General features: G+C 38.1%; 3 protein-coding genes across 3 annotated transcripts in view; 2 read left to right on the plus strand and 1 right to left on the minus strand.

Annotated features, from left to right (window-relative positions):
* Positions 1-10,240, plus strand: part of LOC135464580 (atrial natriuretic peptide receptor 1-like) — a 51,062-nt gene extending 40,822 nt beyond the window's left edge. Inside the window, exons 19-26 of the mRNA XM_064742016.1 lie at positions 1,902-2,085; positions 2,591-2,731; positions 4,255-4,378; positions 5,120-5,188; positions 6,756-6,927; positions 7,572-7,670; positions 8,036-8,133; positions 9,000-10,240. Coding sequence (XP_064598086.1) covers positions 1,902-2,085; positions 2,591-2,731; positions 4,255-4,378; positions 5,120-5,188; positions 6,756-6,927; positions 7,572-7,670; positions 8,036-8,133; positions 9,000-9,134 — 1,022 coding nt within the window. The 3' untranslated portion in view covers positions 9,135-10,240. The remainder of the gene's footprint in view (positions 1-1,901; positions 2,086-2,590; positions 2,732-4,254; positions 4,379-5,119; positions 5,189-6,755; positions 6,928-7,571; positions 7,671-8,035; positions 8,134-8,999) is intronic.
* Positions 10,241-12,878: 2,638 nt separating this feature from the next.
* LOC135464433 (large ribosomal subunit protein uL10m-like) lies at positions 12,879-20,234 on the minus strand. The gene is made up of 5 exons (XM_064741859.1): positions 20,216-20,234; positions 18,616-18,815; positions 17,391-17,563; positions 15,857-15,993; positions 12,879-14,152 (listed from the first exon to the last, which is right to left on the minus strand). Exons 1-5 carry the CDS (start codon positions 20,232-20,234, stop codon positions 13,923-13,925), a joined length of 759 nt encoding a protein of 252 aa, XP_064597929.1. The 3' UTR covers positions 12,879-13,922.
* Positions 20,235-20,436: 202 nt separating this feature from the next.
* Positions 20,437-23,054, plus strand: part of LOC135464434 (hyccin-like) — a 163,981-nt gene continuing 161,363 nt past the window's right edge. The window contains exons 1-2 of the mRNA XM_064741860.1: positions 20,437-20,501; positions 22,693-22,819. Coding sequence (XP_064597930.1) covers positions 22,778-22,819 — 42 coding nt within the window. The 5' untranslated portion in view covers positions 20,437-20,501; positions 22,693-22,777. The remainder of the gene's footprint in view (positions 20,502-22,692; positions 22,820-23,054) is intronic.

Here is a 23,054-nt window from a genome sequence, read left to right on the forward strand (position 1 = left end):
GGATCCATGAAATGCTTTGGTTTTATTTCTTATTGAGCAGATTATGTGTAATAACATATAACAGTACAAACAAAGTTTTCAACTTTCGCTTTAGGGGTAAAAATGGCTTCAAAGTACAATTTTCTTGCAGCCCCAGAGGTCAGTCCAGAAATTAAGTAGCTTGCAGTTGTAACGTCAACGATGATCCCTCTGACAGACTGGATGGGTCTGGCTTAACGAGGGCAAAAATGTGGTGAACAGACCAAATGGGGGCCGGTGTAGGGGTGCGGAGGGGGCGCTAAACTGGCCGAAGAAGCCATGCAATATCTGTGTACATATCACATTGTCCACCCTGTAGCGACACGGTTTACTGGGCTCGGGGCACTTTGGGGGTGTTCACCGAATTCTGAGCAAGATCAATGATGATATAATTTTTGTGAAAAATCTGACCGCTGATGGAAAAAATTCATAATGTAGAGGGTTATGTAACAGGTATAAATATACTCTTCCCCCCCCCCACCCCCCACCTCCCAAAATGAAATTTTTTCAACAAAAATTCTGGGGAATAATTTTCTTCATTTGCCATAGAAACATAATCTTTGTAGAGGTTCCTTTTTATGTATATATCCAGGGTCTTATCTGGCCTGAAAAGGGCAGCTGGTGGAACCACCGGTGAAGGGCACTTCATTGAATATTTTGATTCTCATACATTTTTAAGGGCCTCGGTTCCACTGTTGACCTCCACCGCACGTGCACAGCACAACACGTACCTAGCCCTAAAATTCAGTCTAAGGATGGCTTGTATTTACTGATATGTAGAGAACTCTGCCATCCCAGATGACGTGCATCTGATCATCACACTGTATCATACATACCTCAGGAACTCATAAAAAGTTGTTTGTTGCGGGTAACAAGCCCTGTTTTTGAAGTCAGGTCGGTCGGTCGGTATTTTTTTTTAAAGTAAATGGGAAGTAATTCCCGTCCCACATAATCTGAGTCCGATTTAAAATGCTTTTTAAAAGCTTTGTTGTTTTCATTACCAAGTTCTTTCACACTGAAGTCAAATACGCTTTCGTGATTCTGGATCCAACATTAAATTTGAGTAAATTTACAAACGTTAAACCTAAAGAACTGAAGTTGAAAGGCATCCATTGCTTTAGCTACTGTGGCGAAGGGATGCCAACTTGCCTTCGCCACACAGAAATTATGTTCGCCAAACTAATGTGTCGAGTGGCTAGCTGAAGCCTAGCGACTAAGTGGATAATCCGAGTCTTATAATAAATTCGGGCTGTCTCTCTTTTTTTTTTTTTTTGTTTAAGTTTTTTTTAATATTTTTTTTTTTGATGCAAAGGGCATTTCGAGGGAACGGTAGCGTCCGGTAATCGGATGCTGAGAAGGGCTGGATTAGGCCCCGATATCCTTTAATTGTTTGAATGTAGTTTCTTTGTGCTGCCAGATATTTCACATAAACTTCATTGCAGTTTATTATATTATATGATTATATCATAGTATATTGAAAGCCACAGGTTGGTTTATTCAACTGAAGCCTCTGTCTGGCCTCTGCTGATGGGTTCATAACAAATGAAGCCACTTAATTTTTGAATGCAGTTACTTCATAAGTCCGGAGATTTATAACAAACAAAAGGACTGAGGAGAGGACAACTTTTTTTACTCAATGTTTTAGCTGTCAAAAAAACCTTACCGTTGTGTTTGAGTGAACCCAAGCGTGAAATGAATAAGTGGTGCAATTCGTGTTAGTTAGGGTTGGGTAGTACCATCATACAGACATCCCTTATCAAATTTCTTTTATAAAAATAAAATATTCTCTTCGGTGAGGCCAGTTTTAATAAACTTGTTTTTGTAGAGATTGAACAAGAAATCTTGTGTCCTTGTAGCTTTATCAGTTTCAATCACTGTTTCAGAAATGTTGGAGAAAATCCGAAAAGGGCAAGACCCTCCGTTCCGGCCACACATTCATGTGGATGAGAACAATGGGTGTACAAACACAATGCAGAGGCTGATGACCCACTCTTGGGATGAAGACCCACATTGTAGATTGAACATGAAGCAGGTCAAACAAGAGTTAAAAGAAATCATTGGACCAGGGTGAGGAGCATTTACGGTGTCATTGGGAAATCAAAGTGGCACATGTTTTTCCTGACACACGCTCTTCAAAACAATAATGGTCCATTTACACTTGAAGCAAGTTAACAAACAAAAATACATGATGTCTAAGCTGCCAGTATGCTTGGATTAATCATTGTGTTAATCATTTGGTCTTCGTGCCTTTCATTTTCTGAAAAATAAAGAACATTAATTTTTACGACTTGACGAATGTAATTTTCCTATTTTTCCAACTAGGGCATAATATGTAATATAACAAAGGTAATTATTCAATTTCAAATGCATCAATGGTCAATTTGTATCCTTTTATAGTCGACTTATTTGGCTGATGTCGTCCAGTTTAATAACACAGTGTTGAAAGAGAGGCAAGTACGTGTAATCCCACAATTTTGTATGATGATAGCGTAATTCTGTGGTAGTAATGTTAAAATTTACTTAAAAATGTACTTACTATGTATCCTATTTGTGATTGCTTTTCTTTGCTCAGGGCAAAGAGCTTTATGGATAGTTTGTTGGAAAGAATGGAGCAGTATGCCAATAACTTAGAAGGAATTGTAGAAGAAAGAACAGGAAAGTACATGGCTGAAAAGAAAAAGGTGGAAGAACTTCTACATACCATTTTGCCACCGTACGTGACCTTAATTGTTTCAAGTTCTAGATTTCTTGTATTTCTTATGTATACTGCTTTTTAAAAATATGTTTATGGTGAAATACTGAATGCATACAAGAGAATATAACCACGGGACATAGGGCCTCACTCATACATGACCTACATTTCGATACATTATATTCATACCTTTTAAGCTCTGCAACCTTCTCATTTTCCCATATATCGGTACTGCAGGTGTGCAAAACCAGCTATTGAACTCTTGTAATGTGTGTACCATACTCAGTCTTTCAATACAGCTAATGAACTATGAAGTCTGGTTGTCGATCAGTTGTGTTCAGCAATACCTCCTGTTCACAACTGGTTAAAAATGTATTTTGGATTTTGGACAAAATACTCTCCCTTAGTTTCAATTATAATTACTGGTACTTAAATAAGTAAACCTTACCAACTACCATGAACAAATATCGTAGAGATATGAATAAAGTACACTTAGGTACTATTTGCTTAACACTAAGTACTCTTTATGAAACAACCCTTGTTGCCTTATATGATCAGATAGCTGAAGGTGGGTAAATTTAGTGCCTAAAATTCACAAAGCACCAGTATACTGGCACATCAATTGTGCAATTCCTGTCTAAGGGATTGTTACGAAACTTTCAGGTTACTACATCTTTCACTGTTTTTTTATGGCGTCGCTCTTGATTTTATTGTGACATCATTGTCATCTGCTGGGAAAGAATGTACATAACCTGTCAGAAAAATGACAGAACCCAATATGACGTCTAAAGGGAAACCCGTTAACATGCATATATTGTGCATTTTGTCATAAGGTATATGTTAGATCATCAGTAACACTGATGACTTGAAGTTGCTCACATGTATTTTGCTTGATTCTGAGAGTTATATTACAACTGTTGTTTGAAACAGAAGATGACACATGTATGCTGTTAGAAAGAGGTACTAGTTTCAACAGCAAAATAAAATGTCATGACCTTTAGTTGCCTCATTTAGGGGGAGGGGGGAGTACGGTATCTATGTCTATTATACCTCGTAAGGTTATTCTCTGTTTCCATTGGTCGAGAGACGGTCACACAATATTCCGCAAAACATGATGTACAGCGATCATGCGCCCAAGGAATGCAACATCATGCTCACAAAGTATCCCATGTTCATGAGGCAATATCCAACGATCACTTGCGTTTATATCACAGCAGTTACCTTCCTCTGAGAGCTGTCTGGTATCTGCTTGTTCGTAAAGTAAACAAATGGACTGTGGTTATAGCCCCGTTATCGACATACAAATTCAGCAATTTAAAGTACAAATCGAAAAGGTAGCCTATTGTTTTTTGGTATAAGAAAGCATATGGTGCATGCTGTGGGGTGGGACATCAGGAATTGTCAGCTCTTGACAAGTTATATTCAGCTTGGGCTTTGCCCTCATTGAATATCTCTTCTCTCAGGCTGGGACATCTTGAATTCTCACTTCTCTTGTGCACTATATGCATTATGTTTAATATAAAAGAGTGCTTTTTACATTGCAGATCAATTGCAGACCAGCTGCAGTCGCAAGGAAGTGTTGAACCAGAAACTTTTGACCTGGTGACAATTTTGTTTACGGACATTAAGGGATTCACAGCTCTGTCATCATCTAGCACACCTATAGAGGTTAGTTTGAAGTTTTGATATATGGTGTAGTTAGGTAATATGTTTAAAGTTGTAACCTATACTTGTAGGGTTCAGGGCCCAAATTCATGAAGCTCTCTAAATGTTACAAGCTCGTAACTACCATGACAACATAATGCCTACAGTACTGATTGCCGTGGTAGTTAAGTGAACGTCGTGAAACTGGGCCCTGCTCAGTAAATCAACAAGCCAAGGAGTCAGCCGAGGGAGAATGCGATCCCTATCGTTTATAATAAGATATTTATATAAGATATTTTTAAAATTATTTTAAATGCTTCATATCAGCCATTCAAGCACCACTGGCTGCTTACTGTCTGCTTATTGTCACCATGATTGCACATGCAATGTGATCAAGTCCACGACAAATTCCCTGCTAAAGCTAGTCCAGAGTTGAACCCACACCTCTACTTTACCTCAAAGGTTTCATCACTTACGACTGCAGAAAGGCAGTACCCCATACATGTACAGATCGAGTAGTTACGTGTATATGTACAACTGGCAAGGTGTACTTATTATGTTTTGGGGGGCCTCCATGGCTCGGTTGGTTAGCATGCTAGCGCAGGGTAGCGTAATGACCCAGGTCACATGTAGGTCACATTCTTTTCTGAAAGACATGATACCAATGATATGACTAGAACATTTTGTTTTCTATCTTTGTCTATATATAAAACAACTTTAGATCATCAAATGTGACATGGACACATATTGTTTTGTTTTTTTCAGATTGTGAACTTCCTGAACGACTTGTATGTGTGTTTTGATAGCATCATTGATGAATTTGATGCATACAAGGTAAAATGATTAAAGGTGGAGAAAACATAAAAAGTAATTATTGTTCAGATGTAAATTGTAGTTGTAAATGTGGTCTTAAATACTTTTTTCGATTTGTCTTTAAAGACAAAAAAAAAAAGAGACTTGAAAATAATGTTTGTATGGTAGGTGTTTGGGACCACCTTTTGAGATATATATTGTCTTTGCATATTAATGTTATAAATGAGTATGTAACACATGTTTAATAAATATATTTGCACTAGAATTTGGTCTTTTCAGCTAAGAAATGTGTTCAGCCTGGATTTTGATCATGGTTATATTTTTATATAAACAACAAATTTACATTCAAATAAATTTATTACACATGCATCACATCCTAATTTAGAACACTATAATGCATTGACGATAAATACTAAGAGATGGTCCCAAATACCCATGATGCAAAAATATTTTCAAATATTTTTTGCTTCCTCCTTAACTCATTTGCTACCACAACGTCATACAGCCCTCGGTACTGCAACCCTGATCACCGCTTGGTCCCCAGCTGGCCACAACAGAAATACAATTATGCACTAAAAAATTCAAAGTTTTTGTTTTATGATTTGGGGATAATTCCACCATCAAATATTCGGTGGCACCTTGGTATTTTTGCTCTGTGAAGTGTGTAAACATAAAATTAATCACTTTATTAGAACAATGTATCACTCGATTTGAGTAAAATTGCATTTCCATAGTTCGTGTTGTTGCTGTTACCGGTACAGTTTCCGATAGTTCAGGTTCGCGTCTCTCGTTAATTCTGGAGCGCAGTTGACCTAAAGTTAATTCCTCTTTGTCGGAAGACTCTTCTATGTCACTGTTAACATCTGAAACTGAAATATTCGAATCGAAATCCTCTCAAATGTCTTTATTCATAAAGCCCCCGAAATCGTCAGCTGTACTCGAGTCTGCCATTTTGACAAACGCCTCAAAGAAAGTCGTCAAATCTTCTCCACATTTTTTCGCACCCTTTTATCGCTTGCAACCAATGAAAATCTACGAACACCATTCGTGTGGCATCCATAGGGGCTAATAAGGCAGTATTTGATTGGTTTAGCTCCCAAAAAATCACAATTTCCGTACAATAATAGACCAGTCAGAGGCAGTGTTTTATGCGGCTCAAGCCGCTTGCGGGAAAATTAGGTGCTGTCAAATGTGCAGCTTGAGCCGCTCGCGAGGACCAAGGGGTATGGCTAGGCTGCGGCTAAAGCCGCTCCCAAGAGCAAATGAGTTAAGAAAAAAAATATAGTAAAGGCAGTATATGCAAATATCATTTCAGGGTCTTTCACCTGAGTTTGACATCATTTTTATGTCTTCTCCTGCAAGTTGTTGGCAAAGACTAAAAGTTGATTCTTGCTTCCATTAAGCTTAAACAGCTTTCTTTCATTTTATTTAATAGAATTACATTAAAATAAGCTTTGGCATATGAGGACAATACAGTATATGATGACAACAAGTGTTACGACAGTATTTTATGAAATAATCAACAAGTTTATACATGTATTTTAAATTCAGTATGAGGTATGGTTTTCAAATTTTCTTCATCATTTAGGTAGAGACTATTGGAGATGCATATATGGTGGTATCTGGTCTTCCAAAGAGAAATGATGACCACTTCTGTCAAATTGCTGAACTGACACTTGCCTTGATGGTGGCTGTTAAAACTTTCAAAATCAGACATCGACCAGACATGCCATTATTGCTCAGAGCTGGAATGCACACAGGCAAGACCATAGATGTTGTATATAGATCATGTAGATCTAACTTTGTCATTGACTCAAATTTGTCTCTAATGATTGACATGCACATGACTTAAAATCACAGCCATGAAAAACTTGTGATGATAAATCCCCATTAGTGAATAAAGACTGAATTCAGATGCCTTATATTCGGATGTTGTACGAAAGAGTTTTCTGACATTCTAGATAATAAGCTTTAAGCTAGCCCCAAACTAAGTCGATTTGGGTAATTTGTGGAAGTACCAAGAGTTGTTGAGAAATAATCAATAAATCTTCAACATGAGACCTAGCCCAGCGTAATGACCCAGGAGTCTCTCACCAATGCGGTGGCTGTGAGTTCAAGTCCAGCTCGTGCTGGCTTCCTCTCCGGCTGTACGTGGGAAGGTCTGCCAGCAACCTGCAGATGGTCGTGTGTTTCCCCTGGGCTCTGCCCGGTTTCCACCAACCATAATGCTGGCCGCCATCGTATAAGTGAAATATTCTTCAGTATGGCGTAAAACACCAATCAAATCAACATGAGACTTTTAAACATGTACAAATATTAGCGCTAAATAATCATTGCTGTAGTGTAGTGTACAACAACTATAACTTTAATTACAGTACTTAAATGTCTTTTTTTTTATTTAAAGGATCTTGTGTTGCTGGTGTGGTTGGACTGAAGATGCCCAGGTATTGTCTCTTTGGAGATACAGTAAACACAGCATCGAGAATGGAAAGTAATGGAGAAGGTAAAATATAATCAAACAATCATTAATATGGTTGAGCCCTATAACAGCACAGAAGGCTTTGTGTTTCTAGCACTTCACAGATGGCCATATTAACATTTTTTTCTGAAAATGAATGTACTTTTATATGTATATATGATCAAAAATAAAATGCTGATCAAACATCTTGTCATTTCTCTGCTGCCTTTGATCATTTTAAGTGTTAATGTTCTTTCCTCAGCATGTTTACATCTGCCCTGCTGCAGATGTCTCGACTTCTGTTGACACACACTTCCATACACATGTAACCTGTGTGTGAGCATCTATTAAATGTGTTTTGATATATGGAGATAAACAGCAACCTGTAAAATCTTTATCTACTTTTGCAGCTTTGAAGATCCACGTCAGTGGGCCATGCAGAGACAATTTAGTTGCATATCCAGGAAAGAACTACGACTTGGAAGTGAGAGGAACAATTCCTATCAAGGTACATAATGTTTTACTTTAAATGAATGAGTGATAGATTTTGCACTTATACACAAGTATTTTGTTACAGGTTTAATACAGCAGCTAGACATTATCTAAGGTGATAGGAACTGAACATGGCCTACATCATTTTTATACATGCTGAGTACTAAGCATGGAAGCACCAAAGATTGCTGATGTTGGAAGTCTCAACTGACGAGTTTGAGCTTTATCTCTGCCGTTGACACTCGTACCTCATGAGTCCCTTGAGCTACCATCGCGTTCACCAGAGTAAAAATTCAATTCTGACAAAATTCATAACAGTATTCTTGGTCATGGCATCGACATATAACACGTTTTGTGATTTTTTACTCCTCATCAGCCACTTTCATCTATACATCAGAGTTGACATTGTAGTTGTAAAATTAGGCTCTGAAAACAGGCGTCTCTTGGACTCTCTATTGATGAAACACTAAACTCTGAGCATGTGTAAATATTTCATCTCAAGTGATACTTGACACTAGTTTCTCCCAACCATAAGTACCATTCCACTTTATTCACAAATTTTCTCCTCCACAAGTCTGCCCGCTAGGTAGTTCAGCTGTCTATATGCAAATGAGGATGCATGTCATACTGTGACATCGCAGCTTATGAGCTATAAATAGATGTGATTTGTATTGGGTCTGTGAGACATCTGAGCAGTAACAACAACTCTTTTTTCAACTTCTGTACAACTTTAAACCTCTTTGGGATAATAAATTTGTTATCATGATTGGTTTGGCGGGGAGGAGAAGATTCAACAAACATGTAGCAGTGATTCTGATGGCCCACTGGTTGTGGACATTCTCGTTATATTACATTATTATGTCTTCGTTGGTATGTCACTAGGGTAAAGGAGAAATGACAACATACTGGCTGCTGGGGAAAGATGGGTATTCTCCCATGGCTAAGGAACAGGAAAAGCCAGCTGAGAAGCCTGCTGAGAAGCCAGAAGAAAAGCCGGAGGAAAAGCCAGCTGAATGAAGAAACAATTGACTATTCCTGTGCGGCTCTGTGCTTTTTCTCAGATATGCAAGAAAATTGAGATCAACATTTTATATCAAATGTATATATACTTTCAGGATGCCGAGATCAACATATTTATTGAAACTTCGGATTAAATGTAGATCACAAATTGTTATTCTGTTACATGGCTATGTATAAAAGAAAAGTAATACTTCCAGCCATTTCTTATTGTTTCATAGTGTTTCTCATTTTGTATGTGTACATGTGTATTGCACGTGAATATCATATTTGTATGGAAGAACCAATGGCCCTACAGTTCAGGGATTGAAAAGACTGCTACACATGATGTGTTTTGGAAAATTGAAATGACATATTTGGGTTGTATGGATAGAAAAATGAATTAAACTGAAATATTAATGGCCGTTAAAATTGTTCTTCTATGTGACTTCTGCATGATTGAGCTGTTATCAAAAAAAAAAAAAAAAAATAAAGTAATTTCTGCATATGCAGTTCACCATGAAATGTCAATTTGTAATATTTTAGTCTGTAGCGTCATGCCCTTCTACTGAATACAGTACATAGGTCGGTCATGGAGATCGTTCATATTCAGTCAACAGCACCAGTTTTATTCCTCATGTTAGCAAGCAATAACTAGACTATATACATTTTGTAACTGTACAGCCCTGAAAGAATACTTACTGTATTTTACACTTTCAGCATTTTTTAATTGTTAATGTTCACTTTTTTGAAAAAACTTGTTATTTTGCCAACAGAGAAACCCAGATATGGCATATCAGCCTATAGTCATTTTCCAAGTTGGATGAATCCTATTTTCTCAACCCTTTGCACAGAGAACAGCAGCTTTATATGCACATTTTGGCCATGAATTAATATTTGTATGGGTGTAAAAAAAGCTTTTTCTGGGTTGTTTAAGTTTTACAGATGCATACAAATTCTGTGCAGACAGTATAACTTTTTCCGAATATGTCAACGTTGATCATGCTCGTACCGAATGGTTAATGCGAAAAGGTCAGGAAAATAGGTTGTGCAGGAGAGGCAGTTAACATGTTACTTGCTTTGTCTATTTGCAGATATTGTTAAGATGTTTGAATTTCAATAAAGAAGACAAAAAAAAAAAAAACATAGATGGGTTTGTTCTTCCTTCCTCCTTTAAGTAGATGTAGTAATCCGATCTTAGGGATCCCAAGTTTCTTAACTAAACGTAGAAAATACTGCTGAGTCAACAACAGTTGAATGATGTTGGATACTCTGGACAGGGCTTAAGCCGGTAATCATTTTTTTCTTTCAATCATATGTTGTCTTCAAGAAATTAATTTTTCGAGAAATTGTAGGGATATCTCCGTATCTTCTCCAATGCATGAGACACAATGGTGAGCAACCAGAAGAATCGTGTCATGTGTTTCACATCTGCGCTTATTGCCATGGCTGTTCGGCGTAGAAGACATCTCGTCATGAGATCAGTTTCTCTCTTCTGTCGCCATTTTGCCCAGCTCGTGCTTTACAACGGTCGCGTTATTTCTACACGCCCACTGATTGGCCACTTTCACAACAAAACATACATTTCCAATTCAACGGTGTTGGATAGTGTTGAGTGTTGCTGAACGAAGTTGGGGAACCCGTCCAGACTACTCGACAGGTCAAAACTTGTTCACTCAACTTTAAGTTGAAAAGTTGAGTGATGTTGGATAGTCTGGACGGGGCTTTAAGAAGTAATGATTTTTATCTAATCTTTGTTGTTCATTTTAGAACATTAAACATGGAAGAGCCCAAATTTTAGAATTAGGCGGCAAAGTATAAAATTTGCTTTTCCTGCCAGAACAAATTTTCCTTGGCACGTAAAAGGTGGATGGGCCCAAGCATATCTGACACCACTGTATGAAGAGCTCAAAGAGCTCAAATCAGACCCACAAAACCAATAAAAATGGGAAAACTGAGCAGAGCATATGCCTTTCTTATGTGATCATGGAGCATTTTTACACATGCAACCAAAACAGCAACCATTACCCCCAGCCCTAATCTTTATGTGCAGTTGTTTGCTTTGTGACCATTTAGCAGACTAGAAACATTACTTTGGAACAAGGAGGCATTGTTTAAATCTAATAAAATTGATCCAGCAGAATGCACAGCCCTATGAAATCCATCTTGGCTAGTTCAGTTACATTGTATGTCAGTTATTCTGGCTCTTGAGCTCTTTCCCTTGGTACAGTAGAGCATTACTAGTGTGTGAGGATATTGAATTGTACAGGTTTCCACTTCACTCCTGAAGTTAATCATTGTAAAGACTTTGGGATGGTTACCGTTTGACTCGTTTTGTCTATCATCCTAAGTCCATTGCATTTTTTGTTATTATCCCTTTGTCTGTCACCTTGAGTTGTTTATTCTCTATTGTCTACATCAAACCCGGTCGGTTTCATTTTCCTTGTGTGTTCTCCCTTGCCTAATATCTCGTGTCCATTACATTTTTTATTACTCTCCCTTTGTCTATCACCTCGTGTTGTGTATTCTACATTGTCTGTCAAACCCGTCAGTTACATTTCACCTGTGAATTTGTCTATCATCCCATTTCCAATGCACTTCGTCCCTTATTCTCCACTTTACTTTAAATAGTGACATCTAAAGGGTCTTTTCCATTACTGCCTAAAGCCACAAGAGACAGGTATCTGCTGAGTGAGGCATCTATTAATGGGTCTGACTATAAACTAAAGAAGGTAGGACATCATATGTAGGTCGACCAGAAATTGTCCCTTTAACAAAAGAGATCTTCATGTCTGTCCTCGTTTTTTGCATTGTCAATAGAAAAAAACCACTACCAGTGTTAGTAAGGGCTGATGGAGCCATTATCTTCGCTGTGTTTTGGTCTTTCTTGTATTCTAAAGCTCCTAATATCCAACAAACCTATTTTTGGGGTGTATAATGTCTATATTTCTCATATGTTTTTGTCATAAAAGTTGGCTGGAATATCTGTAAGTATGAAAAATAAAAAGTCCTCTACCAAGTCACTAGTTAGGCACACTAAATTGTAGTCAAATTATGACAAAGTCGGACTTGTGTCTAATACCACTTAGCGATCCTGGGGCATGAACTTACTTTCACCAAAATAAATCATTTTTTTTCTTTTGTAACTTTTCTTGCAAATCATGTCTTATTACCTATAGAAGTCATTTTTAAGAAAAAAGTTATGAGAAATATCTCTTATGAATTTCAGTCTCTGCTCATTCGCATTCGGTTTTTAGAGTTACATTTTATTATTACAAAACATGAATGAATGAGACCACTGCAATATTACAATGTTCTGAATACAAGGAGAGCCAATGTGCAAGAAGAAACTCGGGGGGACTGTTTGGACAATGAATACTCCTGTAGCCACATCCCTTAGTACAGGAAGCCAGTAGACAAGATTTTTGCCACAGTTTATCATGCTTTACGTTTCATGTTATGTTCGTTTAGTTATTTATTTCATTCGTGCTTTACACTGTACTCAAGAATATTTCCCGCCTACGACATCAGAGAGCATTTTGGTAGGAGGAGACTGGGCCAAACTTGGGGTGAAACACAGGACCATCCGCAGGTTGTTGCCAGATCTACCCCAAGTACGGCCAGAGAGTAAGCCAGCATGAGCTGAACTTGAACTCGAAGTTCACTCCTCGGCCACGGAGGCCTCCTATTAAATGTTCATATCCTGCACTAACATTGCAAGACACATTTTTGTTCTTGAGTTGTTCTTGAAAACAAATGTGAAAGTTCATTTTGGGTATTAAGTTTACTCTGTTCCTCACCCTGGTATCATCAGAATGAACTGTAATGCACAGGACAAGGTGTAATTTCACAAATGTTAAAATGCATGTTACAATTAAAAGTAGAAAGTCAGATCACAAAATAGCTGCTTACATTACACTGTCATAAAAGATAAACTGAAGATTTTCAGTTGAAACTAAAAGATGTCAGGGTAAATGTATAGTCATGATTGTGTTACGTTTTTTCTATAATTTCGTAAACATTTTCTATGATTTTATACTTTTTTGGCCAGAAATGAACCATGCAGATATATACAGTCTATAATTTGTTGAAAAAAAACCCAGCTTGTTAACCTTGAATTTTCAAATGTTAAACTGGTTCATTCATCTGACCTTTAGCGATTTCACAAATACTCTTTCACAAGAATGACATTGCGACTTTCTAGCACAAAGAGAGTAAGAGATGGACATTTTCCATACAATCTTACATGGGATAACTGTAATTATTTATAATGAGAAATACTGAATGAAATATTTTCACAAAAAAAAACTTACAAAATCTTATTCAATAAGAACAGGAGACTGTTAATGATATTTAACATGATCTTTAGACAGACCTACACTCAGATAATCACTGGTCGGAGCAGTCAGACCTAAAAAACAATCAGGCAAGTTGTTTTAATTTCACAAATAGTGAAAGAGCCAGTTTCCATTCCAAACGAAGCCATAAAAAAAACAAGACTTAACAATTTGGAAGAGGGAGAAACTACTTAATCACCAGATGGTTCACTAATTTATTAAAACCTAGTGCCGACAAACTCTATACAGCAGAGTTTTCACTGATGTTTCCAATGGCTTGTATATTATAAACTTCCCACTGGTTGATATTTTAAAGATTCCAATGCACGATCTATGATCATATATACACTCATAGGAACCATTACTCATCTGTGATATCATTCACCTCACAATTTCTATAACTCCACTCCACTCTGCAACTTTACTGGTAGTCTCTGTCACAGATTGTAAGCCTATACAAACTCCACACAGGTCAGCTGTTTTCTGGACAAGAACCACTGCTACCATCCTCTGTTCTCTGTTTAATGTATTGTTCCAAGTTTGTTGAGAGTCTTAACTGTTGGGACCCTAACAGTCTGTGTGTTTTTGATGCAGCAGAGTTCAGCAGACTAGCCAGTTGTCCACGGACCATTGGGAGATCGGGTAAGGTGGAGTAATGAGTGACTTCCTCACGTGACAGGATACGATTCTCCACAAGAGCACCTGCAACACAAAAATAACGAGTCCCTTTAGGAGAAAAAGCTCTTCATTACCTGTTATCCACAACCTTTACATTAGTGAATACCATAATTCCATAACCTTTTCACACATGAGATCTGAGTTTTGCACCATTTTAAACTTATTTTGGAGACAAAACTACACTCGTTGGGCTGGCGGGGTATCACTCTGCACCTAATGATGCCCTCAGATGGATCTTATTTGTGTTTTTGCGCCATACTCAAGAATTTTTCACTTGAACTATTATTTTAGAAGACACTTGAATAAACACCTTCTCAACACAGTCTTGTTTACCAGTTATTTAAAATACAGGATAGTTTTTCAGTCATCTTCTATACAATTTACACAAATACTTACTTCAAAATGTTTTACTGGCTGGTCACATGTGGTGGAGTTTTATGTAAACATCTATCCTATTTACTGTTTATCCAAATGTCACATGACTGCTCCAGACTAATGGGAAACCGACAGTTTTTCTGACAACCACTGATTACAAAGTAACACATGATATGACACAAATAGTCATTTCAGTGCCAAAAGTTTACTCAAGGTTGGGTGAGACAAGGTGGAGTCTCACAGACTAATGCGGACAAGACCTGGCTTTACAAAAGCTGCTAATGGTGCACTGCTGTTGAACGACTGTAACATCATGCCTTTGCGAAGGTAATCTGTGAAAAACCCTGCCTTGTCTCACCCAAACCTGAGAGAACTCGCAAGGGAAGTGTTTGATTGATTGATTCAGACTGGTGTTTAATGCCATCCTCAGGAATTTTTTACTTATGAGACGGTTGTCAGGTTTGCGGGTAGAGTGAACCACTGACCTTTGCAAAGTGCATTCATCTCACCATCCTCTTGAGGCAAAGCCACAACCAAAATAGTGAAAGTTGGATTTGAACTCGCAATCTCACTGATCTTGGTCTTAGTAGACGCAGTGAGCCAGCAGCCAGTGGTTTAAAAGTCTATTAAAAGTTAAACCAGGCTTAAACATTAATACCAGTCAGTCTTGCTCCAATACAACACCAATGGGGATATGTCCAAGCCCAGCAACAGGAACTTATCGGCATTTTATTGATGTCTAATGTTCCTTTCCCAGCTCATGATGATGATGTCAAATTAAAAATAGTACAACATTACCATACAAACTGAGAAGATGTATAATAGACAAGCATCACATCCTTATTTAGAACATTATTATGCCACAACGATGAATACCAAAAGTTGTCCCAAATACCCACCATAACAAAAATATTTTCAAATACCCTATTCTCTTGAATAAAAAACAATTCCCAAAAAATATTACAGATCATATTTGCAAGTAAGTTTTGACACTTTTTCATCTGATTTTGGCATCATTTTTATGTTTTCTTCTCCTTCAACTGCTCATATACTTTTGAAACACTGAGCATAGATATTAACCACCTTATCCACCCACCCCCCCCACCCCAATCCCCACACATATACCCATAAGACTGAACTGCTAATACAGCCTTGACTCTATTTTCACTGATTTATTTATTTGATTCGTCGTACTCAAGAATATTTCACTTATACAACGGCGGTCAGCATTATGTTGGGTGGAAACCGAGCAGAGCCCGGGGGAAACCCACAACCATCTGCAGGTTGCTGACAGACCTTCTCACTTACAGCAATTTTCACTGAGCCTCATATTCATGTGCTTGGGTATCTTACCTAACAAGGCCATGTGGGTAACTTTCCGTGTTATTTTCATCATGCCGGGCAGATTTGGCTCCTCCCCAATGACAAACAGGTTTTCTCCAATCAGGAGTGGTGAGAGATTGACGAATTTTGTGTTTTTTATTGCCTGCCTGAAATCATACCAAAATGATGCACCTTGGTCTGTGATTGATTGCAAACACCTAAACTCATCACCTGTTTCCTTTAGTTCTCCAGGTAGTGCTTATGTTCACACCTGAAGTACCAAAGTTCTACTCCAGTTCCATGAGATTTTAGCTGGGAATATTGAAATGATATGAAGGAAATCCTATGGAACACCATGGTTCAAAAGAACTTCATAACGCTATTTATCTCCCTTAACTTAGGAATCCTCAAAAACAAAATCTTTCATAACATATGCCTGGTGTGACTTAATAATATTATGCTGAAGAGAAGTCAAGAACATTCGAATTTCGAAAGTTTTAGTGTCATTTGTGGCTTTGCCTCAGTGATGTCACACCAGGCAAAAGTTGAAACTACAGCAAAATTTTGTGTTCATATTATCCATGTAACTTACAATATTGGTAAACTGCTTCTTTTTTTTCACTCAAGGAAAACAAATCGTACAATCTCAGTGTTAATCATTTTAGACTTGCTCATAAGACTGTTAGACTCGGGTGTTAACACTGAAGTAGCTCTGTAACACTGTAAATCAGGCAATGAAGCTATCTGAGGAACATACTCATAATTATTTTGTCTAAAATGTGTAATGGTCATCAAGCTGATGTGTAGGGAAAACTAGGCATAGCTATATGAGGAAACTAGGCAGAGCCAGAAGTATAGTATATACACAGGTAAAAGGCAACTAGGTAGAGTTCCGCAAAAAACTATGGACTGAGCCAGGGGGAAACTAAGCACAGCTAGGAGGAAACTAAGAACTTGCAAAGGAAATTATGTAGAGCTATAAAGAAACTACACGCACAACTAGGAGGAAACTAGGTACAGCAAGGAGGAAACTAGACAGAGCCAGGAGGAAACTAACTAGAGCCAAGACCAGCCTGTGTAAGGATGATAATACAGGCAATGCCAGATGGAAATTAAGCAAATCTTGGGGGAAATACGGCAGAGCGTTGAGGACTATAGGTAATTCCAGAAGGAAACCAGCACACCCTGTCAGGTACTGTAACAGACAAACCTCCTGACAAAAAGCTGTGGCCAGCCCAGGAGAATTTGGATTCAAACAAAAGCACAGTTTGGTTTATTCACATCATTGTTTTATAATTCAATACTCAAGAAATTTTTGCTTTTATAGCAGTCAGTATTATGGCTGGAGGAAATAGGTGTATCTGTGGTAAACCACTCACCTTTAGCTAGTTAATGGCAAACTTTCGTGTGTTTGGCATACAGATAAATGGTTTGCCTTCCACACTCAGAGAAAGAGAGTATTCATGACTTATACATATATATGTATATGCCAAAGGATTGTGTGTGAAGAGATATCATCCTAAATCTAGGTGAGTACAAATGCCAAACCAGTCTGGAAACTTACAGCATGACTTCGTTAGGGAAATGCTGTAAACGTAGTCCTTGCTTCATTAACTTGTTATGTACTGCTTTTTTCTCCTCCATTTTGGAGGGTAGAGCCTGGAACACTGCCACCATCTTGTGCTGGTCAAACATTTCCTTACAACGAGCCACAAGAAACTCCTCCCAAGGATTTGCCTGAAATCAAACCAATAATAACGATTCGACTCAGATGAATTCGAATCAGATGAAGCTTGAGTAAACAATCAGACTTTGGAAAGTAAAGTCACAAAGTGACATGACTGCCCAGGCATTCAACCCCAGAGCAAACTTCTCAGTGCTAGAAGTTCAAGCACAAAACAAAACTCTCTGCACATCGACGTATTAAAAGTTATTGGGCGGATGGTCATACTGAGGTTAAACAGGTGTGATAAAAATTAGTGGCGAAACATCAACACAGGCTACATTGCCTGTTCTGCCTCTTTTGCTATGCAAAGTGTAATAAAAGAGTCACAGTGGTAAGGCATGAAATGCAGGGACAAACTGGATAAAATTCTGATGTATTTTGTGCCTCAGATCAAACCAGAACCCATGGGTTTAAAACGGGTCTAGTCATTGTGCAGTGCAATTGCCGAATTATAAGGAGTCCGAATTTAGTTCAACTGATCTTACGATGCACTGATGTACTGAGCACTACTGACCCTTACTGCGGAGTATGGGAAAACACCTGACCATCACGTTTAGGTCTACTGGATTAAGGCTTACCATTAACCAGGATGAAGGCCTACCATTAACCAGGATTAAGGTAGTTTTCAGTGTTGAAAAAGCCTGTGGGTCAAGCAAAAAAGGTACACGAACAGAACACCTCAGTTTTTTGCCCCACCTTCACTGTGCTTTATATGCATGTAAAACACAAAGTCGTGAATTTTGTAATCGACCACACAGTGAATCAACGACAGAACATCTCCCTCATGCTATTGTGCTCTAAATGTGTGTAAAACCAGAGTTCAATACCTGCAGTGCTTTTTGAGGTACAATGTAGCACCCCTAACGTTAACATTGCTTTCCCTGTTATTATGAACTGAGGCTGCTGCTCGGGGTATGGCATAAGCTACACCTGTACTTTGTTCAAGTCAAAAAAGGTGAAGAATCCACACATTGGAAAGTGTTGACACTTTAATGGTGAACTTGGTCTACATATATCTCATTTGTTGCCATGCCTAGCTGCTGCAATACAACATTATCTGTACCTCTGCAATTTTCTTTTTGTTTTTTTCCCTCCACTCCGCACATTTTTGTGAGTCTGTTTTCAGTATATCCATGTCGCGCAGAACAATCGGCACTGTCATAGCCTCTAGAATCCGTCGTTCCCATGGTCCAGGTCTGGGCCTCTGGATGTTGACTTTACCCCGGTGACGAACACACATCCATGTTGTCTGGAACAGGGGGCCTGATAGCAAAAAAACAAAACACAGATATACGCTGTACATGTAGCAGTCAGTTAATCTAAGTTACCCGAATTCCTCAACCTTTGCGCACATTACAGAGCAACTTTCAGTGTAATTTATACACATTTATAAGTTGATTTTGGAGACAAAACTGCAATGGTTGCTTCAATTTCAGGGCTTAAGAAAAAGTGCAATTTTATCAGTCTACACAGAATAATGCCTTCAGAATACGCTTGAATATACACCTTACAAACATACAAAAAGTTTGAATGATTACAGTATACGTCAAATATGGTATTACTGGGACATCTAAGTGATGGTTGACCACCATGTTGATGTGACCGTCAAACAATGCATTGTAAAATATTGCCCTAATCAATGTTTAATTAACAAACATGTAACTGAACTAGGTTAGTTTAAATATAACCGGGTCAAATCATGTAATGGCCAAAACACTTACATGTACATATGTTATCCAAAGCACCTAAAATCTAGAGACAAATAACCTAATCATACATCTACATCAGTATGATCTAATGCGCTTACTATTTTTGGCTGCCATTTACTAATGCTGGCTGTGAAATATTCTTGAGTACAGCGTAATATTACAATCAAAAGATAAAAAGAATAACACTCTTACTGCTTGTAATATCATGGGATATGTCACAAATAAGGCTGTTGCATTTTTGTACTGCATAGGTTTTATTTATACATTTTATAGGTTAACAAAGCAATCTGACAAAGCCTTCTTGTGTGGCACGAAAAGTTGGGTCTCATTTAGGGCAACATCATTACTAATGCTGCACAGTAACAGAACATAATTTGGCAGTAGAAGAAGTAAGAGATTGCATGAAAAGCGCTCAAATCAAAATGTCTCGTCTGTGTAGTCCACTGTCAATATTACTGAGCATCACCAGCACTAGACCAAAACCAAAATCAAAATCAATAGAACAGAAACAGTTACCAGGCCCCGGGATCACGAAGCGATCTAGAACTTAAGTCAAAATTTCAATCATTAAAGTGGATAAGTTCCTTTCCGTTATTTTCGCTGAAATTTGTATTACAATAACTTACCCAGAATTTACACAGTTAAGCAGTGTTTCGACTTTGTTACGTAAGAAATATACATTTTAACGTGATTTGAAATTTTGACTTCAGTCTAAGATTGCGTCGTGATCTCGGGCCCAGAAGATGACCAGAAATCGACACTAGCCGTTTTTGCAAAATAAGTTGTGTGAACACTAAAAACTGACAAATGCCTTCTCGCAAAGAGATAGCACAATAGCCGACAACAAAAGGACATGCTTCCTATTGCTAGTTCTTTTTATATACATCACATCAGATTAATGTCACAGTGTAATGGCGCATTAAATTCCATGTTCTAATATGTCACTCACGTTACCTTTTCTGAAGGCCGCCATGTTAAGCGAAAGAAAATAGCCTCCAATAAACTAATCCGAAAGAACCGTGTATTTATCTGAAAACTTTTCTTTTCAATCTTTACACTCATTACATATGTTTTAAATTTAAAAGCCACAGAATTTGTAACTTACTGAATTTACAGCATTTTCTTTGCAAAACTGGAAAACAGTTTTGTGTTTGATGTGTCGTCTGTCATTTAGAAACAACCGGCAACAACCCCTTATTTTTTCGATGAAGGCACCTCAACCATTGGATTTTTGTTCCAAGTAAGTCTGTCAAAAAGGCAAAGAAGCACGTTCTTTCCTTTTTAAATGTGAGCTTTCATCTGTAAGAGCATCTATGTCGAAAATGGGGCGTATCTGAGTGATGCACAGAGGTTCTGGGCTACACCATCATTAGGGGACCAGTAATCGTTATATGGTCTCTCAATTAATTTCATTCTCATTTTGCACATTTATCAGTGACTGTCGCTTTAAATAACTCAGTACATTTTAGTTCATTGTGATAAGAAAGAATAATCGCCACTGTTACGGTCTCTTCTGAACTGAAGTGATTTCGATTATATTCTAGTCCTGACCCAGGAGCTGTTAACTAGATTGTATTTTACTACTGGTGGGTAAGAGTTACTGTGCTTACAACTGGTATGTAGCTCTGATTCTATCGAATTGTGTAGCTACGAGCTTTACAGTTCCAAGCACTTTCTGATGTGGCATAGTCACTGAAGAAACATATTTTTTGCGCTGTTTCTTTGAATAAAAGGAAAGCCTTCATCTTCAGCTGTTACTGATAGTTGTATGTTGTATTCGAGCACTTTAATTCCACTACGAGAAATTGTTTTGGGCAAAGGTACCAGACTACAATACAACTTTTCAGTGCAGAGGAGGAGGAAAGTTTTGTATAATACATTTGATCTTGCTGTGCCACTTAATTCAGAATTACAAAATGACTCTGGGTTTTATTATGGTTCTGACATGACAAACTTGTGCCTCTTGTACTGTTGTAGCTGGGTGAAAATCTCCTAGCGGGTACCTCTCAACAACAACTGCAAACATGCAGGATATCACTCAGCGTGCTATCCTAAATTCTGACATTCGTCTCAAACACTGAGTCAATCTCTGTCTCTGAAAATCCGCATCGATACCTGAGTTACTCTGCCACCAAATGTATGGTGGTTTGAGTGATATACTGGGCATATGCAATTGTTGTTGAGATGAGGCAGTTTATCTGGCCCAGCTGTGTGCCATGTGACAGAGAATATGACATCGGATAGGTACAGATGTCATTTTAGAAAGTGGATTAAGTAACAGTATTATCGTTAATAGGGATTACACTTTCTGAATATAGCACAGATTCTAGTGCTGAAATTTGGCTGAGACCACTGCGGGTTTCGAACCAGCGACCTCGGAGTCAGGCACCAAATCGCCAACAATTCACGCCAGCCGTCTAAGACCACTCGACCAACAGGCCTTCCACAAAAATAGAAGGTAGTTGACCGGTAGACTTTACAGCAGACATACATTACCCCTCTGATGATCACAGGTCTAGACAGTTGACATGTATTGTTGGCGATTTGGTGCCTGACTCTGAGGTTGCTGGTTCGAATCCCGCAGTGGTCTCTGCCAAGTTTCAGCACTAGAATCTGTGCTATATTCAGAAAGTGTAATCCCTATTAACGATAATACTGTTTATATGACATCAGTTCATTAAAGAATCTGCTTTTCACAATGATCATCTTAGAACTGGGTTAATGAAAAACAATGGATAGCAACGTCAGCTTCATAACCCCCAACATCTCGAGTTAGTGTGGGCGTCATCAGATCATCACATATTGCCACAATCGATGTTGAATCCATTTGAAGTGAATCAAGAGCTTATCATTTGATTATTTATCTGCCATGTGTTTTTAAAAGTGCTTGACCTACTGGCAACCTGCCAGTGGTCATGGGTTTCCACTGGGCTCTGCCCAACTTCCTCCACCACAATGCTAGCTGCTGTTGTAAACGTGAAAGCACAAAATTATGGCACAGTGGCAGAGTGGTCTCCCTTTTATTGGGTACAACGTTAAAAACACCAATCAAATAAATAAATAACTACTATACACTACATTCGATTGATATTTGCAAACTTGAGCAGGTAAGTAGCTGATTTGCTAATGACTTGATCAAAGCAATCAGCAGTGAAATAAAGAAGCAGTTGAATGTATGCAGTGTTTGGCTTGATTTTATTGAAGATGGTTTCCTACCAGCTAGACTTTAAATGAGTAACGAAAAGCCATATTGCGGTGTCCTCAGACCAGTTGGGTCAGCTACTTGTAGAAGTGTCAAGTTCAACCCTTTACATTTATTGTTACCAACACTTCAAAAACAGCCCTGGTATTTAGGTATAAATTTGCTGTGAAAATAGTCGAGTTCACTGTTTAATATAGTTGTCTGTTGATTTCTGTTTTCACTTTGTCAGGGGATACTGATTTGAATGAAGCAGCCACAGTGAACAGTCTTGGAAGAGATCAGATTGTCCGGTGTATGGTATACATGAAATAAAGATGCAGTCGAAGGCAATACGAGAATGGCTGGGAGGCTTTAAGGTAAGATCATCTTTTGTGCAACTGATTAGCGTTTCAAGGGTTCAATCACTTTACTTCCAGTGCTCTCAGGATTAGCCTAATGTGTTGTTATGTATGCCCTCTCTTTTATGCTTTTACCTACATGAAATGCGCTGAAGACCACTGGCTTTCCATCAGTATTATACAACATATGTCACACATGGAAAAGTTTGGCAGTGACATGCCAACAATCATTGCCTTACACAGAGCTTTCCCA

The sequence above is a fragment of the Liolophura sinensis genome, chromosome 4 (genome assembly GCF_032854445.1).
Source record: "Liolophura sinensis isolate JHLJ2023 chromosome 4, CUHK_Ljap_v2, whole genome shotgun sequence".
Taxonomy (NCBI): domain Eukaryota; kingdom Metazoa; phylum Mollusca; class Polyplacophora; order Chitonida; family Chitonidae; genus Liolophura; species Liolophura sinensis.